The sequence below is a fragment of the Lepisosteus oculatus genome, chromosome 2 (assembly GCF_040954835.1).
Source record: "Lepisosteus oculatus isolate fLepOcu1 chromosome 2, fLepOcu1.hap2, whole genome shotgun sequence".
Lineage (NCBI taxonomy): Eukaryota > Metazoa > Chordata > Actinopteri > Semionotiformes > Lepisosteidae > Lepisosteus > Lepisosteus oculatus.
Genome location: NC_090697.1, coordinates 19,368,973 through 19,396,617, shown reverse-complemented (window position 1 = coordinate 19,396,617; position 27,645 = coordinate 19,368,973). Strand labels below are relative to the sequence as shown.

At 35.4% G+C, this 27,645-nt stretch overlaps 1 protein-coding gene across 1 annotated transcript; it reads right to left on the bottom strand.

Moving 5' to 3' along the window:
- Positions 1 to 939: 939 nt before the first annotated feature.
- nmbr (neuromedin B receptor) lies at positions 940 to 22,901 on the bottom strand. The gene is made up of 3 exons (XM_006642968.3): positions 21,748 to 22,901; positions 10,920 to 11,265; positions 940 to 5,143 (listed from the first exon to the last, which is right to left on the bottom strand). The coding sequence occupies exons 1-3, from the start codon at positions 22,155 to 22,157 to the stop codon at positions 4,751 to 4,753; spliced, it is 1,149 nt and encodes a 382-aa protein (XP_006643031.2). The 5' UTR covers positions 22,158 to 22,901; the 3' UTR covers positions 940 to 4,750.
- Positions 22,902 to 27,645: the final 4,744 nt, after the last annotated feature.

The following is a 27,645-nucleotide window of genomic DNA, read 5'->3' as shown; positions in this document are numbered from 1 at the left end:
ACCTCCCTGGTTTAATCTCTGTACCTTTGACTATAAATACTAACATTCTGTTTGATTACTGGACTCCTACATTATGTGAAAAATGATGTGTGAACACAAAAACCAAGTCTTTCTCATAAGTAATCTCCTGAAGCTCAGTGTCTTCTATACTAAAAAATACACAAAAAAAAACTTTCTGATATTTCTAATTTGTCTACAAAATTCAGCTTTGAGGTAAGAAATATGGCAAAGAAAATAGATGTATGAGTTTTACGCACTGCTCGTTATTTTGACTCAAGATACCTGGACATACTGTACTCAAGGACTATAACAAAGTCAATTAATGTTCATTTTCTTTCTTTATTTTTTTTACATAACAAGATAGTCCAATAAACACCCTGAACATGAACAACATATCCTTAGATTATACATGCTAACATAGAAAGCTGCCTGTGCAAAAACTTTTAAATTAAATTAAATCATAACTAGTCACAAAGCAGGCACACATTAGTTAAAAGATGTAGTGATTGAAATCTGTCCTGCAGGCTAACGTTTGTAATATAATAACAACACTTAATTTCCATATTAATCTAGGGCAATTGTGTAATTGAGACAAATACATTTAATGGCTGTTTTTGTATTATAGCATAGGCCATGTTTGGATGTATTAACAGTTCATCTAGACACCCCAAACACAGTTTTTCTTTAAACTTTTTAATCACTGTGATATATTAAAGCATTTCTTCATATCTAGACAGTGAAATTAACATCAAATAAAAGTCATAAGCAGAAATTACTTTCCTACTTTAAGAAGCAAACTATTTAAATTCTGTAGAATGCTAAAAGCAACAATATTAACATTTTACTTTTCTGAAAAAAAAGAATAACAGTATAAATCCAATGTAATACACCACTGTACAGTACACTTTCTTCATTTCAAGATCCAGAGGAAGAAATTGACATTTTACTATGTGAAAGAAATAAAGCATCAAATTGCAGACATGTGCAATTTCCATTCAAGATGTTAATACAAATATATCATATAAAGGCGCAGTTTTAAGACAGGTTTAATGATAACTTACTATACATAATTCCCCTGGTTACATATTATAAAAATCACATCCAATACATGAGGAATATACAATAAATAAGAGTGATATTGTGTATTTCCAAATTAATCACAAAATTGATAACCAGGAGGAAGTTAGAAACTGCATTTCTTGCCAGAAACTTTTACAGAAATTAGGTGAAAAATATTATTCTAGATATTATATGCAGAACAGAGAGAAATTAAGTAACATGTACATTGACAGGAATATTGAGGGGACAAAAAGAGTCAAACTCAAGGCACTTCACAGTACAGAAAAATAGACATTCACAACCAGATAATAGAGTTAAGAAACAGATTTCATTAGTTTTATTTATCTGCCTAACAGATGCCCTAAATCTTTCAAAGAGAATCACAAAGCATTCAGTTCCTTTCTTGACTTGGCCTTCCTCAGTTTGATTCTTTTTTTTTTTGTCTGGGAGTAGGGGAGTAGTTCAGATTACAAATCCTGAGCATTTGGCAAACAACTGCAGGAAATTCTGAGGCACTTTCGAGTGCAGTACATGAATCTCAAAAAGAACGAATTACAATCTGTTGAAGCCTTTAGGCAGTCGAGAGCTGTGTTGTGTTAGTCCAAAATTTCAAATAGTTTAAGAGTACAAATATGCTTAGTCTGTTTTTACAAGGATGTACCTGGGAGAAAATCATTTCCATTTACTGTATAACCATCACCTTGACCTATTACAGATTTCACCCTAAAACATTAGCCTAAAGCCAGGAGAGCACTCAAGTCTTATGTCTAACAACTTAAAGAAAGAAATGTTCAAAATGCATCAATTCATCAATTAAGAGCCTCAATTAGACTAGCGTCCTATTGTCTGTGTAATGACCCTACTCATTTATCCACCTATATTTATTTTAAATTCATGTATTACGACATGATTGAAAACGCTCAATTTTGAGAAAATCTCTGTAAATTTATAGATATAGAGACCATATATTGGAGAACCTTCTCTATGACTTCGCTATTTTAAAGGACAGAGCACTTTTCTGCATGCTCAGTGCAAAAATAAACAGCTGTGTTAGACTTTCCAACAACACTGCACTACCTCTTATAAGCACCACAACGTACAACTGGTACAAAATGCATAATATTCATAAGAACGCATAACCAGAAATCATTCTTACGTATAATTCTTATGGTAACATTTTAGCATTAAATTTAAACATCTGTTGAGTTTAGGATTTACTTAAATGTATCAAAATAAACTGTAGTTAATTTTCTCCATGAAACAATATCTCAAGGATACAATTATTGCAAATAAAAGATTATATGACCCTCTTCTTTTCTCTTTAATGTATTTTCTTGATTTTATGCCCAATCTCTGTTTTTTAGCATTGATAATGAACATGAAATGACCTCACTCCAGCCCACTTATTTTAATTCACAATGGCAGAACACTTCATCCAGCAATGCATGTAAAAATATACAGTATGCTTTCATGTGATAAGAATGCTCTGTTAATGTACATTCATTTATGACATACTATTAGAGTATTTGTAACATAATATTTGCCAGTTGTGGTTTTTGCTCTGTTAAAAAAATCTTTAAAATATTTTATTCCTCTTAGCTTAAAGTATCTCAGTACCCTAGAGCATTGTTAAATGATGCAAACTTAATTTGTATAATAAAAATGTCAAATTAAGTTCAGCACAAACACGGTAATTATGAAAATTACTGTTTATTTACCATCAATTATGAAAAGCCAGAAATGGACTAATCTTGACATACAGTAAGAAGGATTTGGACATCTTCGTAGATATAAGGAGGTCTCTGTTGCCTTAGTATTCTCTAAATGATCTTTTCTCATCCCAAAAGAGACAATTGTTAAGTGTAGTGTCTTTTAAACTACAGAATGTGATAAAAATATGATTTACTTTGTTTTTCCAAACTGTTTTTTTTTCAGAGTAAGATTTGTATTTTTCCTAGTTTTACTAAATCAATGGGTTAAATAAATGAACTTTGCATACAGTGTGAAAACACTTACAGTGCACTACTGTATGTTAATAATAATAATAATTGCTTACACTTATATAGCACTTTTCTGGACACTCCACTCGAAGCACTTTACAGGTAATGGGGACTCCCCTCCACCACCACCAATGTGCAGCATCCACCTGGATGATGTGACGGCAGACATAGTGTGCCAGAACGCTCACCACACATCAGCTATCAGTGGGGAGGAGAGTAATATAATGTAGCCAATTCATAGAGGGGGATTATTAGGAGGCCATGATTGGTAAGGGCCAATTGGAAATTTGGCCAGGACACTGGGGTTACACCCCCTACTCTTTTCAAGAAGCGCCCTGGGATTTTTAATGACCACAAAAGTCATTTTTACATCTCATCCGAAGGACGGCGCCTGTTTACAGTATAGTGTCCCCATCACCATACTGGGGCATTAGGACCCACATGGACCACAGGGTGAGCACCCCCTACTGGCCCCACTAACACCTCTTCCAGCAGCAACCTTAGTTTTTTCCAGGAGGTCTCCCATCCAGGTACTGACCAGGCTCAGTCCTGCTTATCTTCAGTGGGTTGCCAGTTGTGAGTTGCAGGGTGATATGGCTGCTGGCTATTGCTGGCTGTTGCTGGTGATATGTAATGCAGTACAAATATCGGGAAGCACAAGGCATTCAATTCAATATATTCCATTGGCTCTCCCACACAAAAAGAGGAGGCAGGGAACATAAGAGGCTGCAGAGTGATATGAATGCTAACCAACATGTGGTGGAGTGTTGCTTTGACTGATGATGTGGAAAAAACAAATGGTGCTCTAAGTTTCTGTTAAGGCTAATTTCTAGGTTCTTTATTCTTATACTTAAAAAAATCCAACAGAGAATTTTCAATGTGAAATCACTTTCTTTTCTTTACAAGCTAAACTTTCTTCATGATTTTCCCTTTCCTTTTCATTCTCTATAAACATTTTATATTTTTCACCATAGCCCCACAGGTCTTAATGTATCCAATTGCATTTGACTTAATTGAACATTGATTTTCCTCTCTTTTCCATTTTTCTTCACTTTCTCTCTGATTACGCAAATCTCCATTTAGTTTATGGTGCTGCTTCACAGTTACTTAAAAGTATGTAAAGTTTTCAAGCCATTAAAATTAAAATTGACATTATCCTATAGGGATGCAAGGATTCACAGCACAGTCCAGTGAAGGTTTGAGATTAGTTTAATTGTAAAGAAAATGGCCATTTCCATAGAACACTGAAGGAGACACACACAAGGTGTATTTCCACAGCGCCCTGAACTGCAACAGTGTTACAGAGGGTTTTATAGTCCAAGTCCCGCCATGTTCACTGTTTGCTATTACCATGAATGGGAGTTTTTGAATGGACATTCCCCTTATGGCCTAGTGGCTATTCTTGATGATGTTATCCCACCTCGCAGCTATTTCTGAGATGTCGCATACAACAGCAGGTGTTTACAATTCTCTCAAGCCAGGTCAGGAGTAATGACCCCAGGCCAGAGTCAGATTTCTACAATCCTTTGTCCAAAAAAAAAGAATAAAAAGAACATTTTCTTCTTAAAAGTGTACCATGATGCTTTATCTTTCTGAAAAAAAAAACATTGTACGACCATGAGCATAACCAGCCTTCAAAACTTAATAGCTGGTGCCTACAAACTCTGGGATTCACATCCCCCACCTGCCATTCACAGCGATACTTCCCGTTTGAGACTGTGTCCGTTCAGGAGAGTCGTGGTGGTGGGGGTGTTTTTCTTAATTGAAGTCATTCTGATGGCAGAAGTGCTCTGTAAGTAGCTCGTGGCTCGCTCCCGATACCTCTTCCTCCTGCAGCACAGATGGCTGTTGAAGTGTCTCCGGAAGCTCTCACTGAGCAGGTAGAGAGCGAAAGGGTTGACACAGGAGTTGCAGAAGCTCAGCACTCGAGCCAACAGTGTGATAATCAGGTGGGCCACGGAGGAATCGATCTCTCTGTAGTTGAAGGAGCGGTACATGTAGAGAACGTGATTGGGGAACCAGCACAGGGCAAAAAGACCCACGAACACCAGGACAATTTTGGCAAGACGCTTTCTTGTTTCCATCTTAGAAATAAAAAAGGGGAGAAAAGAGATTTTTTGTTTATTGTTTATCAATCAACACATGAATTATATAACCTGGGCTTCATCCCCTGTCTACTACTATGTCCCTCAGGACTTTCGGCACATCTCTATTAAATGTTTTATAAATTATTTTCTGTTGTTGTTTCTCCTCAAATATTTTCCTTTCAAATTATCTTCTACTGGAGGAAAACCATCTGAAAATGTGTGATAAACAATCAGGAAGAGCACAGGCAGTCAATTTATATTGCACAAGAAACAAGTCAATTGCTGAAGAATTGAAAGATTTAGCTTGTACAACATTGTATACTATATTCCCCTACTTAACCTTTAGCTTGCTATTGCTTTACTAATATAATATTTTGTGATGCTCTTGTTATCTTGCGTTTCTATATGGCAGATAGCAAAAACCAGAAATGACAACATCAAGCACAGAGTACAGAAATTAGTAAATGATTTTAGCTTGTTTACACAACAGTTTGAATATACAGTACTAAGAAGCATTTAAACCACAGCAAATCAAAGTTCTATTTAACATCTTTCAATTTAGCTGGAGTTTTTCTAGATGTGCTTATCTTATTTTCTTCCTATCTGAAAATAATTACTGTATTATACAATAGTATGCCTGTAGAGGCAAAAGAGCAAATGCTATGGATTGTCTGTCAGTGCAGTGTGGATAATTGTTCAAGAAATGAATAAGTGCATAATAAGTACATATTGCTGTACAGGTTTGTTTTTCTCCGTATGGTTAGGTTTATTCTATTTAAGCTTTAACCTGAGAGCTTTTGTCTTAATACCACAGAGCTGCCTATAGTTAGTTGTTTTGTTCTAGAAAAATCAAACTGGACTTTTGAGAATTGCACTGTGAAATTTAGTTTTTTTTCAGTGTGTTAATGTATTCAGAGCATTTTTTGGGTTTTGACAAATGTTTCTTTAGATTCCATTAAAAGAAGCCTGCCTGCATCACTATAATTCATGCTTGTTTTTTACACTTCATTGACTTTATAATAATCCAAATTTATATATGAGTGCTATTTAATCTAGTAATCCCATGGTAAGTGTTAATGTTTTTTTTTGTTGTTGAATTGTGTGTGAGGCATTGACTCGTGTTCCAATATTATCATGGCTAGATGTGCATCTTTTTTGTGAAACTCTTATGTACATTCTGCCTCAAGAAAAGCTCAGCTTTTATCTCTGGATTAAGATGTAAACTGTATCTCAAATAAATAAATACCAGAGATATTTGTAAGTATATTAACCTCAGTTGTTTTAGTTTTAAGTTTGTCCATACTACACAGTTTTCCTGTTCATTCAGTATAATGTTTTAATGTTGTACAATACTGAAAATATTGCTGGAAGTAATGTGAAGCAGTTGGTCTTCTGAAGGATGAATTCATATTTCTTTTTTCAATAGCACATTTGTGCTGGCCTGAGAGGAGCACATGTGTGATTGGCTTCTAATTTAAACAAGCAGAGTTTGGCCGTTTATTAACTCTGATTGGTAAGATTTAAAATAAAATTAAGTTAAAAAAAACATAAGTACATTAAAACCAATGCTTTGAAATTTGTGCTAATGGGGTATGTGAAAGACATCTTTTGCTAACATGCTGCAAAGCCCATAAATATTCAGTCATCATGGCTTGTCAGCATAGTAGAATAATTTATGCAGTGTTCAACTTCAGAATGTTCAAATCTACAGAAAGACACAGGTGATGATGGGCTGATGATATGGCTGTAACAGCCAATACATACAGTACTAATCCAGGACACAAATGAAATTTTTCAGTTTAGATTGAATAAATAGGGCACCTCTTAATATTAACCTTGAACATTTTTGAGCAGTGTATACAGGTATATAAACATAAAAATAGATTTTTCTCTTCTGTTGGCTGATATTTACAATTTTACTTTCATTGAAGAATCTGTGGAAGAAAAGAGACCAAAATTTAAATTTTAAATAAATAATAAAATCAATGCAAGGGTCGTGTTTTTAACACTGCATAGCCACAGAAAACTTAAAAAGACTCATTTCTACACACAAGCTTGAAAAACAGACTTCTAAAAAACTTTTCAATTACATTTAAAAGAATAAGCATTATGCTGTCTTTAGTTACATTAAGACTTTTTTTTTGTTTTACTCCAGATGAGCAATGAGCAGGTGGGTTCTCTAATGTTTAATTATGCGTTTTCCTTTTTGAGTATTATTGAAGTGTTGGATACTTTTACAAGAAGACTTGGAGACCATTTCATAAACTACAATATGCCAAGGGTGACATTAATGTTGCATCCTGCCATGCATTATGTAATCTGAGAAAAGGCCAAGGCTACACATCTCCACAATATGGAGAAAGAATAAGGTGAAGCAAATTCTAAATTAGTTCATTGAAAATTCAAGTTTTAACTGCACATTTTATATACAAAATGAAAGTTAAATTTGTCTAGAATATTTTAACTCACGTACACTATATCAAATTCACTAAGGTTCATTATTCATTGACACTTCCTTAAAAATAAAATATGAAATTTTCATTAGCCAAGAAATCTGTTTCATTTATTGTGTGCTTAAAAGAACCTTTACTGTGCAAATAATAAGCTTTATGTTTGTCTTTTTGTTACCAGGTTTATCTATGTGAATAATTTCTAATGAAATGGTCACTTTTGGAGGAATAAGTCTCAACTGAACCCTGTTTCTATCCAGGGTGAGGACATAGAGGTGGTGCAGTCCTACAAGTACTTAGGGGTACACCTGGATGATAAGCTGAAGTGGACTGTTCACACTAACGCCCTGTACAAGAAAAGTCGTAGCCGACTCTATTTTCTTAGGAGACTCAGGTCCTTTGGTGTGTGTGGAACACTGCTACACATTTTTTATGAATCAGCGGTGGCAGCGGCCATCTTCTACGCTGTTGTGTGCTGGGGCCACAGCATCATGACAAGAGATGCAAATAGGCTCAATAAACTCATCAAGAAGGCTGGCTCTGTGTTGGGGCTGAGCCTCGACCCCCTGGAGGTGGTGGCTGAGAGGAGAATGCTAACCAAGCTCACAGCCATCATGAACAACACCTCTCATCCACTACATGAGACTGTTAGGAGGCAGCGGAGCACTTTTAGTAACAGACTGCTCCAGCTACAGTGTTCAAGGGAACATTTCCACAGGTCTTTCCTCCCGGCGGCTGTCAGGGTGTATAACACTGCCCTAGGCTAGGACTGTTAGCCCTTCATCTGCTCATCTACAGTATGGACAGCATGTTGCACTATTGTACTTTTTGGACACTCAATCTGTATATACCTATGCACATTTTGCACATATTTTATTGTTTTACAGTGACTTTAATAAAATAACTATTTTATTTTACTTTGTATTGCTGTACTTATTTTATTTTTAGTATATTCTCATGTCTGTTTTTGCTTGTCTTGGGCTGAGCTGCTGTAACACCTCAATTTCCTTTAGAAATCAACAGTCTTATCTATCTAAATCAAAATACACTGCATTGTTTTCAAAAGGAACAGCAGCACTGTAGCTGTAATTTATCAGGTCTAAATTTGTCAGTAACATAAAGAAAATAAATAATCATTCTGTGTAATGTACTGTATATACAGTACAGTACATTATACTGTATATATTATAGATAACTTTGTAGTTTGATATCAGATTCTGATCTATTAATGACACTGTACATATTCACATTTCATATATCTATTTAGACAAATCATGTTAGAATAAATTTATATTCTGTGTGCTGACTTCATTACTTACATAGATGAATACACATATACGGGGTGGTGTGGTGGCTCTGTGCCTGTGGCTGGAAGGTTGCTGGTTCAAATCCTGCAGCTGGTAGAGGAATTCTACTCTGTTAGGCCCCTGAGTTAGGCCCTTAACCCCAACTGCTCTAGGGGTGCTGTATACAGTAAATGGCTGACCCTGTGCCCTGACCCCAAGCTTCTCTCTGTGTCTCATGGAGAGCAAGTTGAGGTATGTGAGGAGACAAATTCTTAATACAAGACATTGTATATGGCCAATAAAGTGATCTTATTTCTATGTAACTATAGCAAAACTATACTTAACCATTGCATTACTACATTGCTTTTTACAAAAACGATTCTATAACTACAGTATGTAGAACTGAACATAATTAAAATATTGTGTTTCTTTATCTAATTAAAAATAAATGTTATTTTTTTGATGTTGTTACAACAATTTTGTACTATTGTTATATGTTAAGGACGTTTATCATCCTTCCTCTCAAAAGAATAATTCTTTGCATTAATATATAGAACCAGTGACCTTTACCCAGAAATCAAAACTGAATTCTGTTTCCCCCAGGCATAGACTAATCAATTTGTTTCACAAAGGTTGTAATACTTCACTATTACAACCTTTACACTTTACACACATTAGAAAACATTGTAAGTCTCCTTTTCAGTTCACATTGACCTGAATTTAATAATTCAAGCCCAGCACGGAGACAAACATATCATATATACTGTACTCAGTATTTCAGACTGTTTTCAAATATGCCATTGCAATTACCTGCAAGCATAATAAACTCTTAAAAACAAAAACAACTTAAAAACCTTACCAGAAAATTTGTGCTTTAATTGTTTACCATTTGAATCTTATTGTGTTGCTAACTTATTTTATGTCTTTGTATATTTTTCATCAAATGTGTTCTTTGTACAACTTCATAAAGCATTTTTCTCTTAAGATCACTCAATTAAATGTGCATATGCAGTAAAACAAAAAAAATGCTTTTTATGTGATTATACACTTCTCTCATATACAGTACTTACTACTATTCTCTTCACAGCCTGTACTTCTCTAGCATGGTGTTTCCATCAGCTATAAGGCTATACTTAACAGCAGACAACTAAAGATCACAGAACAAAGAAAGTGTTCAAGTGCAATGCATGTTAGCTCACAGAGGGAGAAAAACACATTTTCTGTTAGCTAACATATATTTATGTTTCCTACTGCTCAATAGTTTTACACCAGTTTGAATGATATACTTTTTCACAGAAATAATAAGATATTATTGAAAATGACAACATGCAATGTGTAATTTCTGGATTTTATACACATATATATTTTAGAAAATACACCATATTTTAACTGAAATAAAGGTAATTTCCAAAAATACAGGACTTGTGAGACAGAACCAATTTAAAGTGGGTTTTAAATGTTAGGATAGCATTTCGTCATCCAGGGATACATTGTCTGGGATTCTGTACAAAGCTATTTTGAATTGAGGAAAAGATCTGCACGGGGATAAAATATCCATTGAACACAATTATACTTACAAACTTTCTCTGTTGTTGTGCCTCTGTAACACAGACATGAAAATGGATTCTGATGTTTTTGCTCCCACCCATACTCCAGGATCCAACCTGATGTAATCTTGACCGAGTTTAACCTACATACATGTAGCTGCTTTACTAGCTTCAAATGGTTGGCCATCGTGAAAATACCGGTAAGATGTACAGTAACACACTTGCCTTTTTAACCCTCTAAAAAGGTTTTCTATAAGTACCAATTCAAGATATCAGTATGCATATTATACAACTTCCTTCAAAAGGATGTCAATGCCATTCAAGGGTTTCAACAGAATTTAAGGCACTGCTTGAAAATGCAAATTGCAAATGTTTCAAATATTTTTAAACACCAAGTGAGTGTTTCATTGTGGTTGATAATGTATTCTCAGTAGCAGCTATTCAAAATGATGAACTAAAAATAGCTAAATAGACAAAGAAACTCCATTACCTGTCTTTTAGAGTGCTCACTGAATTCTCCTGGCATGTCATGTGCACTCTTGATCAATGTCCTTGCAATGTGGTAATAGTAGATACTGATAATGGCAAGAGGGATAAGGAAATAAACCATAAAAATCATAATAGAGTGGATTTTGGGGTGCATTTCATCGGAGAGAGGATAGGGGACGCAGGCTGTGAAGGTGATATTCTTGTCTTTAATATGCACCACTTGGGAGAAGATGGCTTCTGGTACAGCCAGCAGCACAGATATGATCCATATGGTGATGGCCTTCAAACAGGTCCAGAGCACTGCACTCGATGTTTGGATGTCCATGGGGTTAACTATTGCTTTATACCTGAAAAAAAGGAAGAAAGGTTCTATGAAACATGTTGTTTATATACCATTGTCCCAAGCTGTGTGTTCAACGGTGAACAAAGAGAATTTGATTTTCAGTGAGATGTCCTATCTCAAAGGTAAAATGCTAAAGCTCAAAGCTACTGCAACAAGGTAAAATTTACTCATGTAATGTAAATAATATTTAAGTCCCACATTAAAAGCCTGATTTTGCCTTTGCTTTTGTGAAAGTAATTGTTAAGTTTACACCTTAAAAAAATATTACATGTTTAAAACAGAACAAGACAAAGGAGAAAATAAAAGGCATAATAAATAAATGCACAAAAACTTACCTAATATGCAAAAATGGCAGCACAAAAAAAATAAAGAAAAAATATTTTGTTCTTTTTCAAACTACAGGATTGTGGTTTCTAAGTGAAAAAAACTACAGTTATGTTTTTGCTATACTGTATGTTCAGTTAAAAGCATAACTTGTACATCAGTACCTAATAAAGCATTTAGTAACCTTCCATGAACAATGGTGGTTAATTTCAGGACTGTTTATCTCTCAGAAATGTTTATACGCTCAGAGACATATTTTAAGGTTTAACTCTGAAGTAGTAAAGAGATGTATGGCTTTAGTATCTAACTTGCTTGATTCCTGAAAGCAAATCAAATGAAAAGTTTATCTGATCAAGATTGGATAAGTCCACTGGAAATGTTATTGTAAAGGTTATGTACTGGAGCTAAGATGTAGAAACAAAAAATACCAATATGAAGTACTGTATATCTAGTATTTTCTAACCGCTTCTTCCAATTCAGGATCACGAGGGAGCCGGAACCTATCCCAGCAAGCAAGGGGAGCAAGGCAGGATACACCTTGAATAAGATGCCAGTTCATCACAGGGCAGAAACAAAGACACACGCACACCTAGGAACAAATTCTCCCTGTAGCCAATTAATCTATTCTACTGGTATGTTTTTGGATAGTGGGAGGAAACTGGAGCACACAGAGGAAACCCACGTGAACATGGGTAGAGCACACTGTTATAGGAGATTGGAGGTTTTAATTTCCAGTAACAATAAAAAATTGTAACAGTAAATTATGAGAGTATTTGAAGATAGGAATCGATCATAAATAATACTTTATAATCTCACACACAGATTCTAAATATCCAATATACTGTACAATTTGTTGATATAACCAAAACATGCATAACAAACAACAACATAATAGAATATATACTGATGGAAAAAAGAAACGTAACATGTTCTGCAATGAGAACACTATAGTTATAACTTATATACTTTCACAAAAAAATGTCAATTTGTTTTAAGCTCTCTGATCAGCAATACAGCTTGTGCAGTGTGGCACTGCAACTTGCTAATCACATGAAAGCTCGTTAGGTGCATTTTTACTCAGCGTGGTTCAGGTGGAACAATGCTTGATCAGGTCACCTTTAAAAAGGCCTTAATTCAAAACTTAGGTCACTGCAAGAAAAAGGCCACACTTAGTTTTCTGTGCATTCCATGATGCCTCAAATGTCACCAGAAGCAAGGGAGAGGGCCACTGGCATGCTGCAGGCAGGCATGTCATGTGCTAGCATTGCCAGACACTATGTAGTAAGCCGCTCCACTGTGTCCCAAATGCAGAGAAGGTTTCAGCAGATCGGCAGGACAGATTACCATCCAAGATATGTTGGTCCTCGAGTGACCACACCAGAGTGGGACCAACACATCAGACTGGTCTATCTGAGAGATCATTTCAGATCTGCCACCAATACTGCTGCTGAAACTGCCAGCATACACAATTCTCACGTCAGTGACAAGACAGTGAGTTTGCGTGGTGCTGGCCTTAGAGCGAGGTGACCTGTCAAGAGCCCCTCTGCTCACACCTCCTAGATGTCACACCAGACTGGCTTGGGCCAGACAGAGGCTGTGATGGAGCCATCAGCAGTGGCATCAGGTCCTCTTCACGGATGAGTTACTCTTCAGCCTGTTCCACGCAGAAGGGAGGGCCAGAGTGTGGAGGAGGAGGTGTTGCATTTCTTTTTTCCATCAGTATATATCTGTGAAACAATCTGCTGTAAACACAAATGGTGATCGTTCACTTAGGGATTGCAAAGATCAGAGTTAATAACTTCAGAGTGAAAATACACATCGGGCTATACTGTGTTACAGTCTAGTTTGTAGGTGTTGTCTCATTTTGTCTCATATAGTTAAATCTACATCTACTAACATAAACTTAACATCTAACATGCATCGGAATAATTGTTCAACTCTCAAGAATTATGTAATTAACAAAATTTTATACTCAAAGATCCGTTGTCCAGTTCACCTTAATTGACTAAGTTTCAACTTCACACTGGTAAAAGCTTGCAGGGTTTCTGTAGCAGCTATGTAGTAAGAGGGAGAGAGATTCTCTTAGTGTTGGACTCAGGCGGCTCAGCCAAATAAGCATCCTGCTGCCTTTGGTCTGTAAAAACAGTCTGTGCACATTTTGTCTTATTGAGGTTTACAAGGTAGACAAAAGGCGAACTCGGTTAATTCCATGCTATAGCTTTGTTCAAAAGATTTCTTGTGTTTCAGGTAGAATATCTTGGGCAGAATTCTGTATTGTGCTGACCCACTCTCTTGGCCTGGCTTCTTGGAATAAAGTTTAAGTCCTGATTTGAACTGCTTTTAGTCATGTGATCGTAAACGTTAGTTGGCCAGTGTAGTGAGAGATTTTCGAGTGAGTTAACCAGAGAAAAGGGACTTGTGTTCCAGTTTATATGGGGCAACACCACCTTTTGGTGACTGGCCAAGTAGCCATCAGGTTTGGTTCTGGTACCCACCCTACAGAGCCCAATTTGGTGTATCTTCCTTTAGTTGATGGATAGTGACTATGACCTATGGGAATGAACCAGCCTGGAGACTAGTTGGAGCGCTATATATCATGAAACATACAGCATGATACGGGTTTATGATGTCTCTTTTAAAAGGGCCTCTTTAGGCGCATTCTTGTGCATTTAGGGAGGGGCACCAGGATGCTTTGTCAAGGCACACAAAGTTTATCCAAAATCTTTAACAACACTAAATTCTAAGTGAAATAATAGGCTTTGTCCCTACACTGTACAAACCCCATGTAGATAGCACCTCAGGTCCACAAATGAACCGAGGACCCCAGCACTGTGAGGCAGCACTGTGCCAACATGTACGGTATGAAGTATTGGTGTCTAAATGAAAAAAAACAATCATAACAAGTAAATAAAAGTAAAGATTAACATCATAGAAAGGCTCCTGAATTTTGAAATACTAAGCACAGACAAATGAACAAGCACAGAACAACAGTAGCTAGGTGAGGGGACAAAAAACACACACCATGCCAGATCCTCTTTGCAAGATTGAAAACAAAAAGACAGTAAAGTCCAATCTTCATCCAAACTTCAAAACAGAAGAACAATTTCATTTAATCGGAATATCTGCAAGCCATCATTGTGACAAAAGATATTATGCCCAAAAACATACTACCAAAAAGAAAAACAAATGTCTTACTCCAGTGTTTAACATTAAAGCTGTAGGAGTCAGTAAACTAGGCACCACTTTTCTTCAGCTTCAAGATGAATCTCTCTACCTTATCTACTGTGTCGAACAAATTGTACTAGCCCAGCTGAGGAAGATCTTTTGCTTAGCTAGGTAAAGCAGGAAAGTCTGTACTGCAATCAAGTGTAGGGATTTCAGCTTCAGAGAGAAGCTAGTTCTTTCCCTTCAGTTCTATAACAGTTGAATAATATAGGAAGATATTCTGGCAGTATAGCAAAGGTGTTTGAAGATAAAGGTACATGGTCTCTCTCTTCTTGCCCAAGAACTGTCATAAATCACCAGAACTGTCATAAATTATATGTGCTCTCAAAACTTCAATGAGCCTGGTGATGACCAGCAAAGGTAACCATATCAGTAGAAGCTTTAATAGGGCCATTTCCCTCAGTATCTTCTGACTGGCCAATAATGCATATGTTAGATTAGTCAGTGGCTTCTGTCATCCAATTCAGCCAGATGGGACTTTACTAGGAATAGTCCCTTTCCTTGACACTCTAATGCTGTCTCAGTTCTGCCTCTGCTGTGACCTGGAGGAAATCTATCTGCTTACTTTCCTCTTACATGGATTAGAGAACAGCTGCAATCCTCTCCTCCTTCAACTCCTTCAATTCCTCCTTCAACTGCTGAAAGCATGGTTTCTCTGGATGGGTTTCAGCGTGGTGTAAACATCAGCAAGAGACTGATTTTAAAAGAGTCCCTGTAGCAACCCAAAGTACACTTCTTCAGCAAGAAGAACTGTGCTTCTCCCTGTGGCTCCTAGCAGAAAAGAGGAACATCTACAGCTGTGGCCTACAAGGTAAGGGTCATGGATCTCTTACCTGTGTCTTTAGTAGCAACCAGCTCCATGACTAATTACCATTACCATTACTAATTACACTTCTTCAGGCTTGTCTAAACTAGGTTAAGCTGCAAAAATCACCCTAAACTGAACTGTAGAATGAGTTCCTGGTGTGAGACCATGCTATTTATACCACCATCTCAGCTATTAGCCACTAGAATCCCGAGGATTATAGACTTATGAGAAAGATCGATGGTTGTTTTTTAAAAATTGGAACCTACATAAAGTTAGCAAAAGCAGAACACACATTAATCCAGAGTACAATGATGTGTTTTGATAATCCAATCTTTACTTTAATTAGAAGACACAAAATCCTCAAAGCTTCTAACTTTTAACATCTTGATCTACAGTAGATTAAACCACAACTTTTATCTGCAATCATCAAAATTGCTCTTTAAGTAGTGTTCTTAAGTAGAGATTTCTATTTCTACCCAATTGAAACTTTATTAATTATTGTATTGAAAATGCTGTTGTGTGGGAGATTTAGGATTTATTTTACATTCTAACTTTTGAAAAAAATTCTAGGCTGGTATGATTCAGAAGGTCATCAACCTTTACTTGTTCCTTTAAATCAAACCATACCTTGTCACGTCTCTTAGAATTCAAATAGTTTAGAACAGACAAGCCATATTAAAAATCAGTTTTGTTAAATGTGTTAAGTTTTGTTTTATTTACTTAACATAAAAGTTTAATTAATCAGGCAGCTCACTTGTGATTTGGATTTTGTTAAGATAAGCACCTTTAAAAATAACAATAACAAATAGTCAGGAAATAGCTATATATTCTACACATTTGTTGATAATGAGAATTTTCTGTAGAAAAATGTTAATTTATGTAACTGTAATTAGTGTGGAGCTCAGAGATTTGTCTCATATCATTTTGTATAATGTGGTACAGTTTTGTACCACATGCTACTTAGGCTAAACTTTAACTATACATTCACAACTCCTGAAAAGGTTTTTGTGTGTTTTTCTTGAGTGTTCCAGTCGTATATCTCCTAATTTTGTCAGTTTTGAGAGTTCAGTGAACTACTAATTTCCATATTATGTCTAGTCATGCACAATATTTGATGAGAAGGAAAAGCAAATTGCAAGCTTATAAAGTATGCAATCTCTTACCCAGCTACAGACAAGAGACCACATAAACACACGTACTGTAGCTATTTAAACATGAAAGTAAGGTACATGATGCATTTAAATGAGTTATTTTAAATACTGATAAAAATACTAATGAAAAGTAAATACTAATGAAAGATTATCCATTATGTTATATCTCATCGACTCATGAATGAAGTATCATTGAAGAAATTCATAACTGAAATAAGCAACTGCCCATGAAACAAACTAACGAATTACAGTAAAACACTAACTGTGTTTCTGAAAAAGGACTTTAAGGCACAGATTGCAAACAGAAAGCAGTTGGGGTGTCCGTTCCAAATTTAAGCTTCTATGTTAGTTTTATTTAAATTATTTTCAATCTGTGTATGGTTTATTGTTTTTTCAAACATCAGAAATATGTAGCTTCAACACAAATGCAGGTGTCTTTGCAATGCACATTTGACTTCATTTATAAGGGATTTAATCATAATCTTCTGAATGTTTCTAGGAAGGACATCATTTTCATAAACTAGACAAGACAGTCTAGGCACATGAAAATATTTGCATTTATATTACAATTTTTACTGCAAGGGCCCCCAAAGCACTTTATTAACAGGACAGAATCCACCTTTACCTCTTCTGAAGCCCAGTAACCACCTTTGTGATGCATAGCAGCCATTATGTATCAGGGTTAACATCCTCACTTTCATGAATAGTGCCACATGATCCACAATGACCAGGAAGTTAGACTTTACTTTATCATCTCATTTGAAGAAAAGCTCCTCCAACACCACTGTGTTCATCTAATACTGGGAGGCAGAATTCTACTTAGTTGTCTATCAGCACTATTGACAACAGTACCCTAAATGTTTGCCATCCCAGTACTGACCAGTCCGAGCCTTGCTTAGCTTCTGAAATCTGACTAGATTCAGCCAAATCTAGTCAGTATCTGACAACAGCAAAAATGCTGCTATCAGATACTTTCACTGATTCATGTAATTTGACTTATTGACTAAATTCAAGCTATCCAGAAATAATATATTTCTGCCACATAATACAGTACATACTGTACTTGCTTTTGAGTGACATTCTGCCATGTGGGTAGGGCAAACTGAAAGGGAGAATCAAGAAAATATTTAAAGGAAAATACTGTGTTTGTCTTGATAAAAGAAAGGGGAGGCACTCTAATGATCATTTCTGCTATCTCATAGCTACTGGCTCCTGGGATCAGTTCTGGCATGGAGCACCTTCAGTATGGACGTTCCCTCCCATCTCCCAGAGCTAGGTTAATAATTAATAATTGTAAACTGTCACAGCACTGCTATGAACAGGTATGTTGCCCAGGGTGCAGTCTTGCCCTCTGCATCTGGTTCAAGGAAAATGTGACCCTTACCAGGAACAAGTGGCTTCATGATAATTGGTGAATGAGAGAAACACCATTACTGCATTCTAAACATAGCCTATTTACATTTCAATGTACTGGAGTTTATCTGGGTGCTAACCTTTTGCAATATTATAGAGAACTAAGAATCAGGTCTTCGGAGCTCTTATCTACTCATTATCATTAGCTCTGTTATTTTGGATCCATTCTATTATATAGTTTGACGGACATTTCAGGAGGCTACAGTAAAAGGCTTGCTTGCCTGGTTAGCTAAGTGATCTAAGCATCTTGTCCAACTGCTAGTGGCACACTTTCAGGGAACCTGCTTCAACACCATGGTTGAGCATTTTATAACAGACATCCATTACACTTTGTGTAAAACAAGAGACACTTCTACTTTTCATTTGCAGTTCAGTGAATAAAAATAAAGTTTTCATTATCTCAGCTTCAATGCTGATAAAGCATTTGATCATTTTTAAAATTTATTTTATTAGCATTTTATATTAATCTGTACTGCATCTTTGTACTGTACCTATCCTTGATTATGCATAAATAACAGGACTAAAAGGACTGAGAAGAAAAAGATATAGTCATATAATTTTAAACAATTATGAAATTAAAGCATGGAAATTGTGAAAAGGAATGTGATTTTAAAGTAATTGATTAAACATTTGCTCTGCATAAAACACATGTTGCTCTTTGGTCTAAAGTTCTTGAAGTTTTGCTTCCATTTAATTTCAATAGCATTGCCATAAAAAAGACTTGCAGGCATGTCGACCTTTACCCTACAGTAACACTACCAACTAATAAATCCTGCTTCTTTTTTCTCTGAAAGTCCATAAGACTGTAGCAAAGGACTGCACTGCATGCAGCAAAACAGATAAACAGTGACAGTAGTTTTGCAGTTGCTTCGTATACACACGCTATATATTCTATACAAGCACCCCAGCATTAATTCTTATATTTGGATTGATTTAATGGCAAGCAGTGTATGAAGGGAACATGATAATGATGTATTTTAGTCTAATAAGATTGTTTAGGATAGGCAAGAGAGTCATGATGTATATTATTCATTTCAGCACTTGTTCAGAGCACTTTACAGACACCAATCTATCCCATGATAGGGAGGAATGGGAAATCAATGCGTAATTCACTTTAATTATACAGGGCAACAATCCTTACAATCTTTCCTCAGACAGAGGTTTCAAAAATCATTAAAGAATAAGATTGTCATGCATAGTAATTAATTTAATATTAAAATATACAGTACATTCAGTTATTCCCAGTATTCTCTCATTTATAGTGTCTACCATACTAGTTTTTTGGTGGGTGCAATAAACCTTCATATTAATGAATCACAATTATGGAAGCTAATCCATCAGAATAAATGCAAAGAAACTAAGCCTACTCGCTGCAGGTTAAAGGATAATAGTTATTCTATATTAAGTGGTAAATTCTCAGGAAAAATACGGGTTAATGTGTTTTTTTTCCTGTTTAGAAATATTTTTAAACAAGCAAAATTCAAATTATTTCTATTTGCTTGACTAATCACCACAGGGATGAATGTCCCAAGCCCTAAAATGTGCAGAGTTACTCCTGAAATTCATTCCAAAACATTAAACAATACTTAATTCACTCTAATACTAGGTTGATTTTCTAGGTTTTAATACTTTGCCAAATAAAAATATAGCATATTCATAGATCAAAGAAGGGCTGTAACCTCTGTCCCACTGAGTTGCTCACTCCTACTGTACACAGCTTGTCTTCAGCAAAACCCCTATCCACATTTCCATCACATCATTTTAAATCATACTATTAAATTAATTATATTTAATTTTTTCCTGAAATTAAAATGCTTTACAAAGGCTTAGAATTTCCAGTGTCATGCTCTATTCAATATTTTCCCTTCATTATACAGAAACTTGATTCTGTTGTGATCTTTTTCAGAATTCTTAGGCATTAAGATAACTATTATAACATAAGATAACTATTATAAAAAAGTACCCTTTATGGATGTATAGACAGGAACAAATAATATTAACGATGAGGAACATCTGGCAATTAGATTTGATTTGGTTAAAGTGACTACAACCCTGACCAAGACAAAAGGTCTGAAAATGGATAGTAAATGTGATGGATTAGCTACTAGGTTTGGGGAATTCTGGTCAATGTGAATTAAAGATTTTTAAATAATGAGCCAGTTAAAGCTGGTGTATGAGTATAAAACACTAGTTGAGGCTTTGAGTAAATTGTTGGTTCTTATAACACATATTGGAACTATATTCCAATATTGGAAATTGTAGTTGTCTAAAAAGTGAAACTATACTCTTTTAGAATTTAATATTTTGTTAGAAGTTAAAACTAGTGAATATACCACACACTTCTTGATAGAAATCATATGTGAAATATGTTCTTACATATAAAAGTGCTTCATATTGTGATTGGTTTATACATATACTGTACATGTTTAATGTCTTAATTCGTTTTCTGTAGATGTAGTTCTAGGTTAGTCATTAAAAGACTATTATCTTTAAAAAAAGCCTTTAGTGAATATTTTCTGAGAGTGTCATCAGTTCTCTTGAAGCTACTGTGGTAGATAGGATGTTTTCATACTACATAATTGCTTCCACGAATGTAATTCATACAAGAACCAGGATAAATGGTCCAGTTTGTAACCTTTCTTAGGACAATAAAAAATATTTTGTCATAACGTTGTCATAATTGAGACTGTCTTTACTCTTGCGGGGAACTACCTTTCAAAAAGACTTATGATAATTGTTTATGAAACAAACAAATATCCCAAGGATTAAATGTTTGTGATATGAATAAAAATTAAACTCGAATGTCGATATTAAAACAATTTGAATAAATTGCAAATAAAAATATAGTATTCTGACATTCATGCCCTTACAATTTAATGGCTATCAATCACCACAATATTTATATATTTTATATTTTCCTCATGGCAGTAGGAGTCAGATTCAACTTTTGACAAGTTGATTCTGAATGTAGGCTACTATTGAAAAATACGATAGAACGTTGGCAGAACTAACGTAATTTCCAGTAAATCCTCCTGCTGTCTCAACATGTGTTAGGTTACTGCGTTTTCAGAAAAGCTGATAGTATTGATAGTACAGACGAATCTCTAGAGACCATAAGTTTTCAAATATGTGTCATATTGCACGAGACCGTGATTTTGAATAGTATATAAATGTACAGCATTACGTTTCATTTAAATCGATCTTACAATGATCTTTTGTTGGTTAGGATGTTTATAACGAGAAAACAAAACAATATAGATACAGATCATATTAAAATCTAAATCTTTTAGCTGAAATGTGATTGAATCTTCAACAAGTCCATCGAACTGGACATGCAGCTTATAACATGAATATCATGCATTTTAGAAGAGATGTTTAATAATTAAGGCTCAAGAAAATGTCTGCATACAGTAGACCAACAGATAGCAATAAGGCAATTCTGAAATCTTTTCGTTCATTTGTTTATTGGATTCTGAGCTTATTAGAATCAAATACAATGAAAATATTTGTTTCGCATCATTAGAAAAGACATATAAATTCAATAAATAATAGGTGCCTAACTTACCTATCAGCGCTTAGAGCGGTAAGAGTAAAAACGGAGACTCCCACTGAAGTGAGTTGAATCACGGGGATCAACTTGCACGCCATGGTCCCGAAGATCCACTCATCGAAAAAGTATCTGAACGCGTCTATTGGTACACAAGTTACCAAAAGCAGAAGGTCTCCAGCAGCCAAACTGGAAATAAAAATATTGGGCACGCTTCTCATCGCGCTGTTGGTGATGAAGATCTTTACCAAGGTTATGTTACCCAGTAATCCCACGGTAATGATGAGAATGTAGACAGAGGGTATAACGCACCGTATAATAAAATCAACAGTTCCCCGGCCATCCGGCACCGTTTCTTCTGTGAAGTTTAAAGGGAAGGAGGAATTGCCAGAAAACGACAAGTTATTTAAGAGCTCCTCCATGGTCATGTTAAAGTAACTGCGACCTATTTTAAAGGAAATACTAGAACGAATAGTGAGAATAAACAGTATCTCCTAGCCTTTATATCCAAGTGTGTATACTTGCACAACTTGCAGTTCAGTTCTTACAGCGAATCGTTGTTTATGGTGAATAAGTTAAATGCTGCTGTCAATGCGAAGGAGCTGTTCTTGTAAGAAAGTGCTGAATATTAAGGTGTTACTGGTAATGGTCTCCGATAGTCGATAAACCGCTTTCCAATTGAAACACCCACAGATGTTTCGCAGCATACAGTTGTTGTGTACTGCAAATCGTTACATCTTTCACTTGGTCATTATCATCACTTTCTTTCCTTCGGATGTCTTTTCGTACTTTTTACTACGTAACTACTGCGTTACGGTGGTGGTAAAAATAGTTATCACAAACAGGGCATCCCTTCAGGGTCTCTCTTGCTTATCTTCCAAAAAGATCTCCCTTCGCAAAAACAAGGCTTTGGTGTATTTATCTAAAAGCTGTCATCCGATGGGATCCCTTTTCATTGATTGAAGTTAAGGTTTTCTTTTGAGGAACTAGAAGAAGCGTTGAGTGTTGACTGTCTTCACAGTGGTTAGGCTATTGAATTGTTAAATGTCCATAAAACTTTCCAAAAAGCATTCGTAGCAAGAATATGATGAACTATATGTTTCACTTCTAATGCCTTATTGTGTATGCTGCTTGCACAAGTTTTCTTTCTATGCTTCGAAGATCTGTGTTGCTCCGTGCTCTGACTCTCCTCGATATGAAGCCTTCTGCGTAAAGAGCTCATTTATGCTGCTCCGAGTCGCCGGAGAAAGTGTTAAACCCATCAATACTGCATGTCAAGGAAAATAGGGAAAAGGAATCCAGTATCCACGTCATTTAAAGACAGATATGAACAGCCGTTACTACCTTTTTTCTACACAAAAATGAGCAGATAAAGTAGCAACACAAAATTTGGTTAACAATTCTCTTTTACATTTACTAATCGCTATTGGATATTTCTAATGAAGTCTGATATTAATTTCTTGGGGTTTTAGAGTACATACACTAGATGATTTCTCAAGTTGAATTGTTTTCATTAGCTACCTTAGTGCACCTTGTTAAAAAATAATATAATTTAAATTAAATTATATAAGTGTAAAATATGTTGTGTTCTGACTGAAGAGAAAGAACTACAAGGCTAACATTCATATTTTCTAATTAAACTCCCAAAATTATACAGTACTGTACATAGAAAAAATGAAGCTGTTGGTAAATGTATGCAACCATTGAATATAATGACAAAGATTTCTAAGCGTGAAAAGTATCTGGTTTATATACTGTATGTATATGTTTGTATCTTGAATTGGCCAGGTGTATATTAAATTTTACCCCAGGGCATCATTTAGTCTGTCATAAGCTGGGCAATGCAACTACAGTTCACATACAGTATGAGCTCCAAATGTAGTGGCAAAAGCTAGTATTTTTTTGTAATTGGGAGTGTTGCTTCTCCATGTAGATTATCATTTTTTTTTTGTTCTAAATCTTTTTGTGGCTTAGAAAATGCTAATAATTATGTAGAACGTAAAATGCTGATGGTTAAATACATTGTTTTCCATTTCAATCGTGGATTGATATGAGTTATATCAAAACTGAAGAATTGTTCCCAGTCAGAATAATTAAAGAGTTTAGACTCATTCACTCTGTACTTCTATATCTTAGTACCTAAAGTATTTTAGTACATACAATGTTGAAATTGCCAATATCGAAACTATAAGGCTTAAGCAACCTTTCATTTGATTCAAGTTGTAGAAACAATGGAGGGATTTTAAAAGTACCTTCTAATACAATTATGTAAATTTCTTTCACAAAGTAATTGCTGTATTGATGTTGCTTATTCTAGGAACCAATATAGATTAAAGCAACAGAAGCTTGTGTTCCATGAGGGACAGTATTATCATCTGAATTATTTAAAATGTAAAATGTGCAACTTCAGTAAATTGATGGGACTGATGCAGAAGATGACAGTATTAATTAAAATAAAATTGCTTATAGTCGAAAAATAATAGGAAGTTATATACAGTATTAACAAAGCTGGCTTTGCAAGACAAAGAGTAGTCAGATCTCTAAGTAATTAAAAAGCTTTAGTGATTTTGAGGATTTCCTTCTATACCGATCCTGGACATCACACAACACCAGAGGCATTACGTCCAGGGACCAGCAAGAAAGGGAAGGAATGTCATTTACAGACATTTGACTATTCATATTACAGTACTTTGCAGTTCAGGCGTGTGGGTTTTGGGTTTTTATAACTGTCTACCAAAGATTTGATTTTCTAAAATACACATAGGGCTTTCTTTAAATACTTCTGAATTTTAAGCTTTAAATAAAACATGAGGGAAAAAAGTACTTATTTCTTTAAGCCTCGTGATTTTTAAAAGGGAACTTGGGATCATTATTAAATCTCAGTAAAAATAAATGTATTGATGGTAAAGAAAAAGCTAACAAATTTTTAATTAAGCACAAAATTGTGAACTTTGTCAAAGTGCTGTAAGTCAACATGTCGCAAACCCCTGGCGTCGCAATGGGCGAGAGCAAGAGTCCACATAATGTGCAAGGTAAACCAGCCCTTCCTGCTCACTAGTCACTGTAATGACTAATGTAATGCAATGTACAAGCGAATAAGTACAGGTTGTGCAGCAGACATTTCACTGTAGAAATGTTCCAAACTGATCTGTATGCAGAGCTAACAAGAAAGTAGTATTTGTCAACAAAACTGTCTAGAAATCGAGAGCAATATTTCTATTGGATTAAAAGTGGTGTGTTTGCAAGCTGGTTTTGTTTACAAAGAAATTGGAACATAGTTTTGTTGCCTCATTCTGAATCGCAGAATATGGCACTGCGCATACCTGGAAATTTAATCTATTTTGTGAAGTAAATTGGAGGTACTGTGTACATTTGACTTTTATTGTGGTTTGAAATGCACTCATCAATGCTGATTCTTTCTAATCCCAAAATATAAAAATAGTGTTGCATTTCCCATTTAAATAATTTTTAAAAACTTTTAGGTAAAAGGAGATTAATATTTCATTAAAAAATTTCAACATTGTAATAAACACGTATCAACATTATTGTGTCTTCATAATTTCACACCTTAGGGTGTTTATAATCCATTTGCTTTCATTTATTTTCATCCCCATTTGCCTTTTGCTCCATTTGCATCAAGCAGATCCAGATTGTACTTTGTCCAAATTGGTGTAGCCAACAATAAGCAGGTGCTGCCTTCACATACTAAATCTTATAGTTGCAATGTAAGCTCATGAATGAATACTGTTCTTCCTTAGATTGTCTTTCTTGTTACCCTACCAATTGTAATGAAGGGGAGTAACAAAGGGAAGTCATCTATTCAGTCATATATTCACTGAACCTAGAGTGATGTACAGTACATGTGCTTGATTATGGTTAAAACATTAAATGTGCCCCCTCTGAAGCTAAGCAGGGTTGAGCCTGGCCAGTACCTGGATAGGAGACCTCCTGGGAAAGCTAAGGTTGCTTCTGGAAGAGGTGTTAGTGGGGCCAGTAGGGGGAACTCACCCCAAAGTCTGTGTGGGTCCTAATGCCCCAGTATAGTGACGGTATACTGTAAAAAGTCACTGTCCTTCGAATGAGAAGTAAAACTAAGGTCCTTACTCTCTGTGGTCATTAATATCCCAGGGTGTTTCTCGAAAAGAGAAGGGGTGTTACCCCAGTGTCTTGGCCAAATTTCCCATTGGCCTTTACCAATCATGGCCTCCTAAAAATCCCCCTCTATGAATTGGCTTCATCACTCTGTTCTCCTCCCCACTGTTAGCTCATGTGTGGTGAACATTCTGGCGCACTATGGCTGCCATCGCATCATCCAGATGGGTGATGCACATTTGTGGAGGCAGAGAGGAGTCCCTATTACTGTAAAATGCTTTGAGTGGAGTGTCCAGAAAAGCAGTACTATACTGTATATAAGTGGAAGGAATTATTATTATTTAGTAGTCTAATAGATTTCACAAAGTATCACAAAATGATATAAAGCCTTATAAAAGTTTAGAAAAATCATGGAGTAATGTTTGCCATTCTGGTGTCAGCTCCACAGTGATTTGTAATGTTGCTAAATGATCTTTACACATCCTTAACTCCAAAAGAGCAGTTATTAAGTTTCAAGCTTTTTTGTCCTATGCTGCTTGCAATCAATCCAGTTTGATCCTATACAGAAGTTTGCTTTGTAAAGACAGAAGCATAATTCCTGTCATGTTCCCACAAACACTGAAATGTCACTTCTCTTTTGTACCTGTACCTGTTGAAAATCAGCTCTCTCTCCTGCATTTTTTACTCTTTTCCAGGTGCTTCTGAGTAGATCATGTAGTATATCTGGCTTTGTTATAAAGTTTGCTTTTATAACCTCTGCTGGAATTTAACTAAAAAATAGTGCTGCTTTGACTCTATTTAATTAAATTGTTCTTCAATTTGTGGTCTTGCTGATGCTGTTCAGGTCTCTGATGCATCAACACCCCATTTTTCAATTGCTACAGATGTTTGGTATGGGGTTGCACACTGGCTAACATCACCGCCTGGAGCCTTTGGTTAAATTCCTGGGATGCTACAGTTGCTGTGTGGAGTTTTTATGTTCTTCCCATGGGATTCCTCTGTGTGCTCTTAGGATTAGGGTTGTGGGGCTAAAACTGGATAAAACAGTTAATTGATTAATTAAATAATTGATGGATATTTGATGGATTGTGCAATGTGACATTGCAGCAAATGTTTTATACAATCAGTTAAAGTCATGTACAGATCAACATGACAAAAATACAGTAAATTTGAGTAAAAAGTTAGAATTCAAAATAACATACTGAATATTATAGAACAAACAGAACAATCAAGATAAACAGAATAAGTCTATCATGATCATCATCTTGGTCAAGTGCTCCACTTGTGTCTTTAACAGAATCTTTTCCTCTGTTATTAAATCATCTTGTTTCTTCTACAGTATATGTATTGAGTCAATTTGATGTTCTTCCATGTTAATTGTATCGCTGAACAAACAGGTCTTTCAGTTTTCATTCTTTTCATAACTGCTTATCTATTGTCTTATAACTTTTCATATTATGAAAAGTCATTTTTAGCCTATTAACCTAACCATACCCTGCTCCTTATTTACTTCCTTCACGTTCCATATTGTTATCAGTGATCATTCCTGTTAGTTTTACTATACTTTCTTGCAGGTCTCCCAGCTCATTTGTTTGTCTCTGTCAATGCAGCCAACTCAAAAGTGTCTGAATCTATTACTCATCTTCAGCTTAAATTCTCATTTACCCTCTATAACCTTCAGCTTTATTAGATTTATTTTCTTGAGATTGAAACATTACATTGTTTAGGTTTTTCAGCTAGTACCCTTCATCTTAAATAATACACTGTATTATTATATTTTTGTGTTTAGAATTGTCTGTATGTTTTTTGTCTTTATAGAGAAAA

What these genes read in the sequence shown, in the direction of transcription:
- nmbr (XM_006642968.3), bottom strand. Translation starts at nt 22,157, where the DNA reads ATGACCATGGAGGAGCTCTTAAATAACTTGTCGTTTTCTGGCAATTCC. An exon ending in ACCGCTCTAAGCGCTGATAG is followed by an intron (nt 11,266 to 21,747) that starts GTAAGTTAGGCA and finishes CCTTTTTTTCAG; the next exon opens with GTATAAAGCAATAGTTAACC. An exon ending in GTGAGCACTCTAAAAGACAG is followed by an intron (nt 5,144 to 10,919) that starts GTAATGGAGTTT and finishes TTTATTTCTAAG; the next exon opens with ATGGAAACAAGAAAGCGTCT.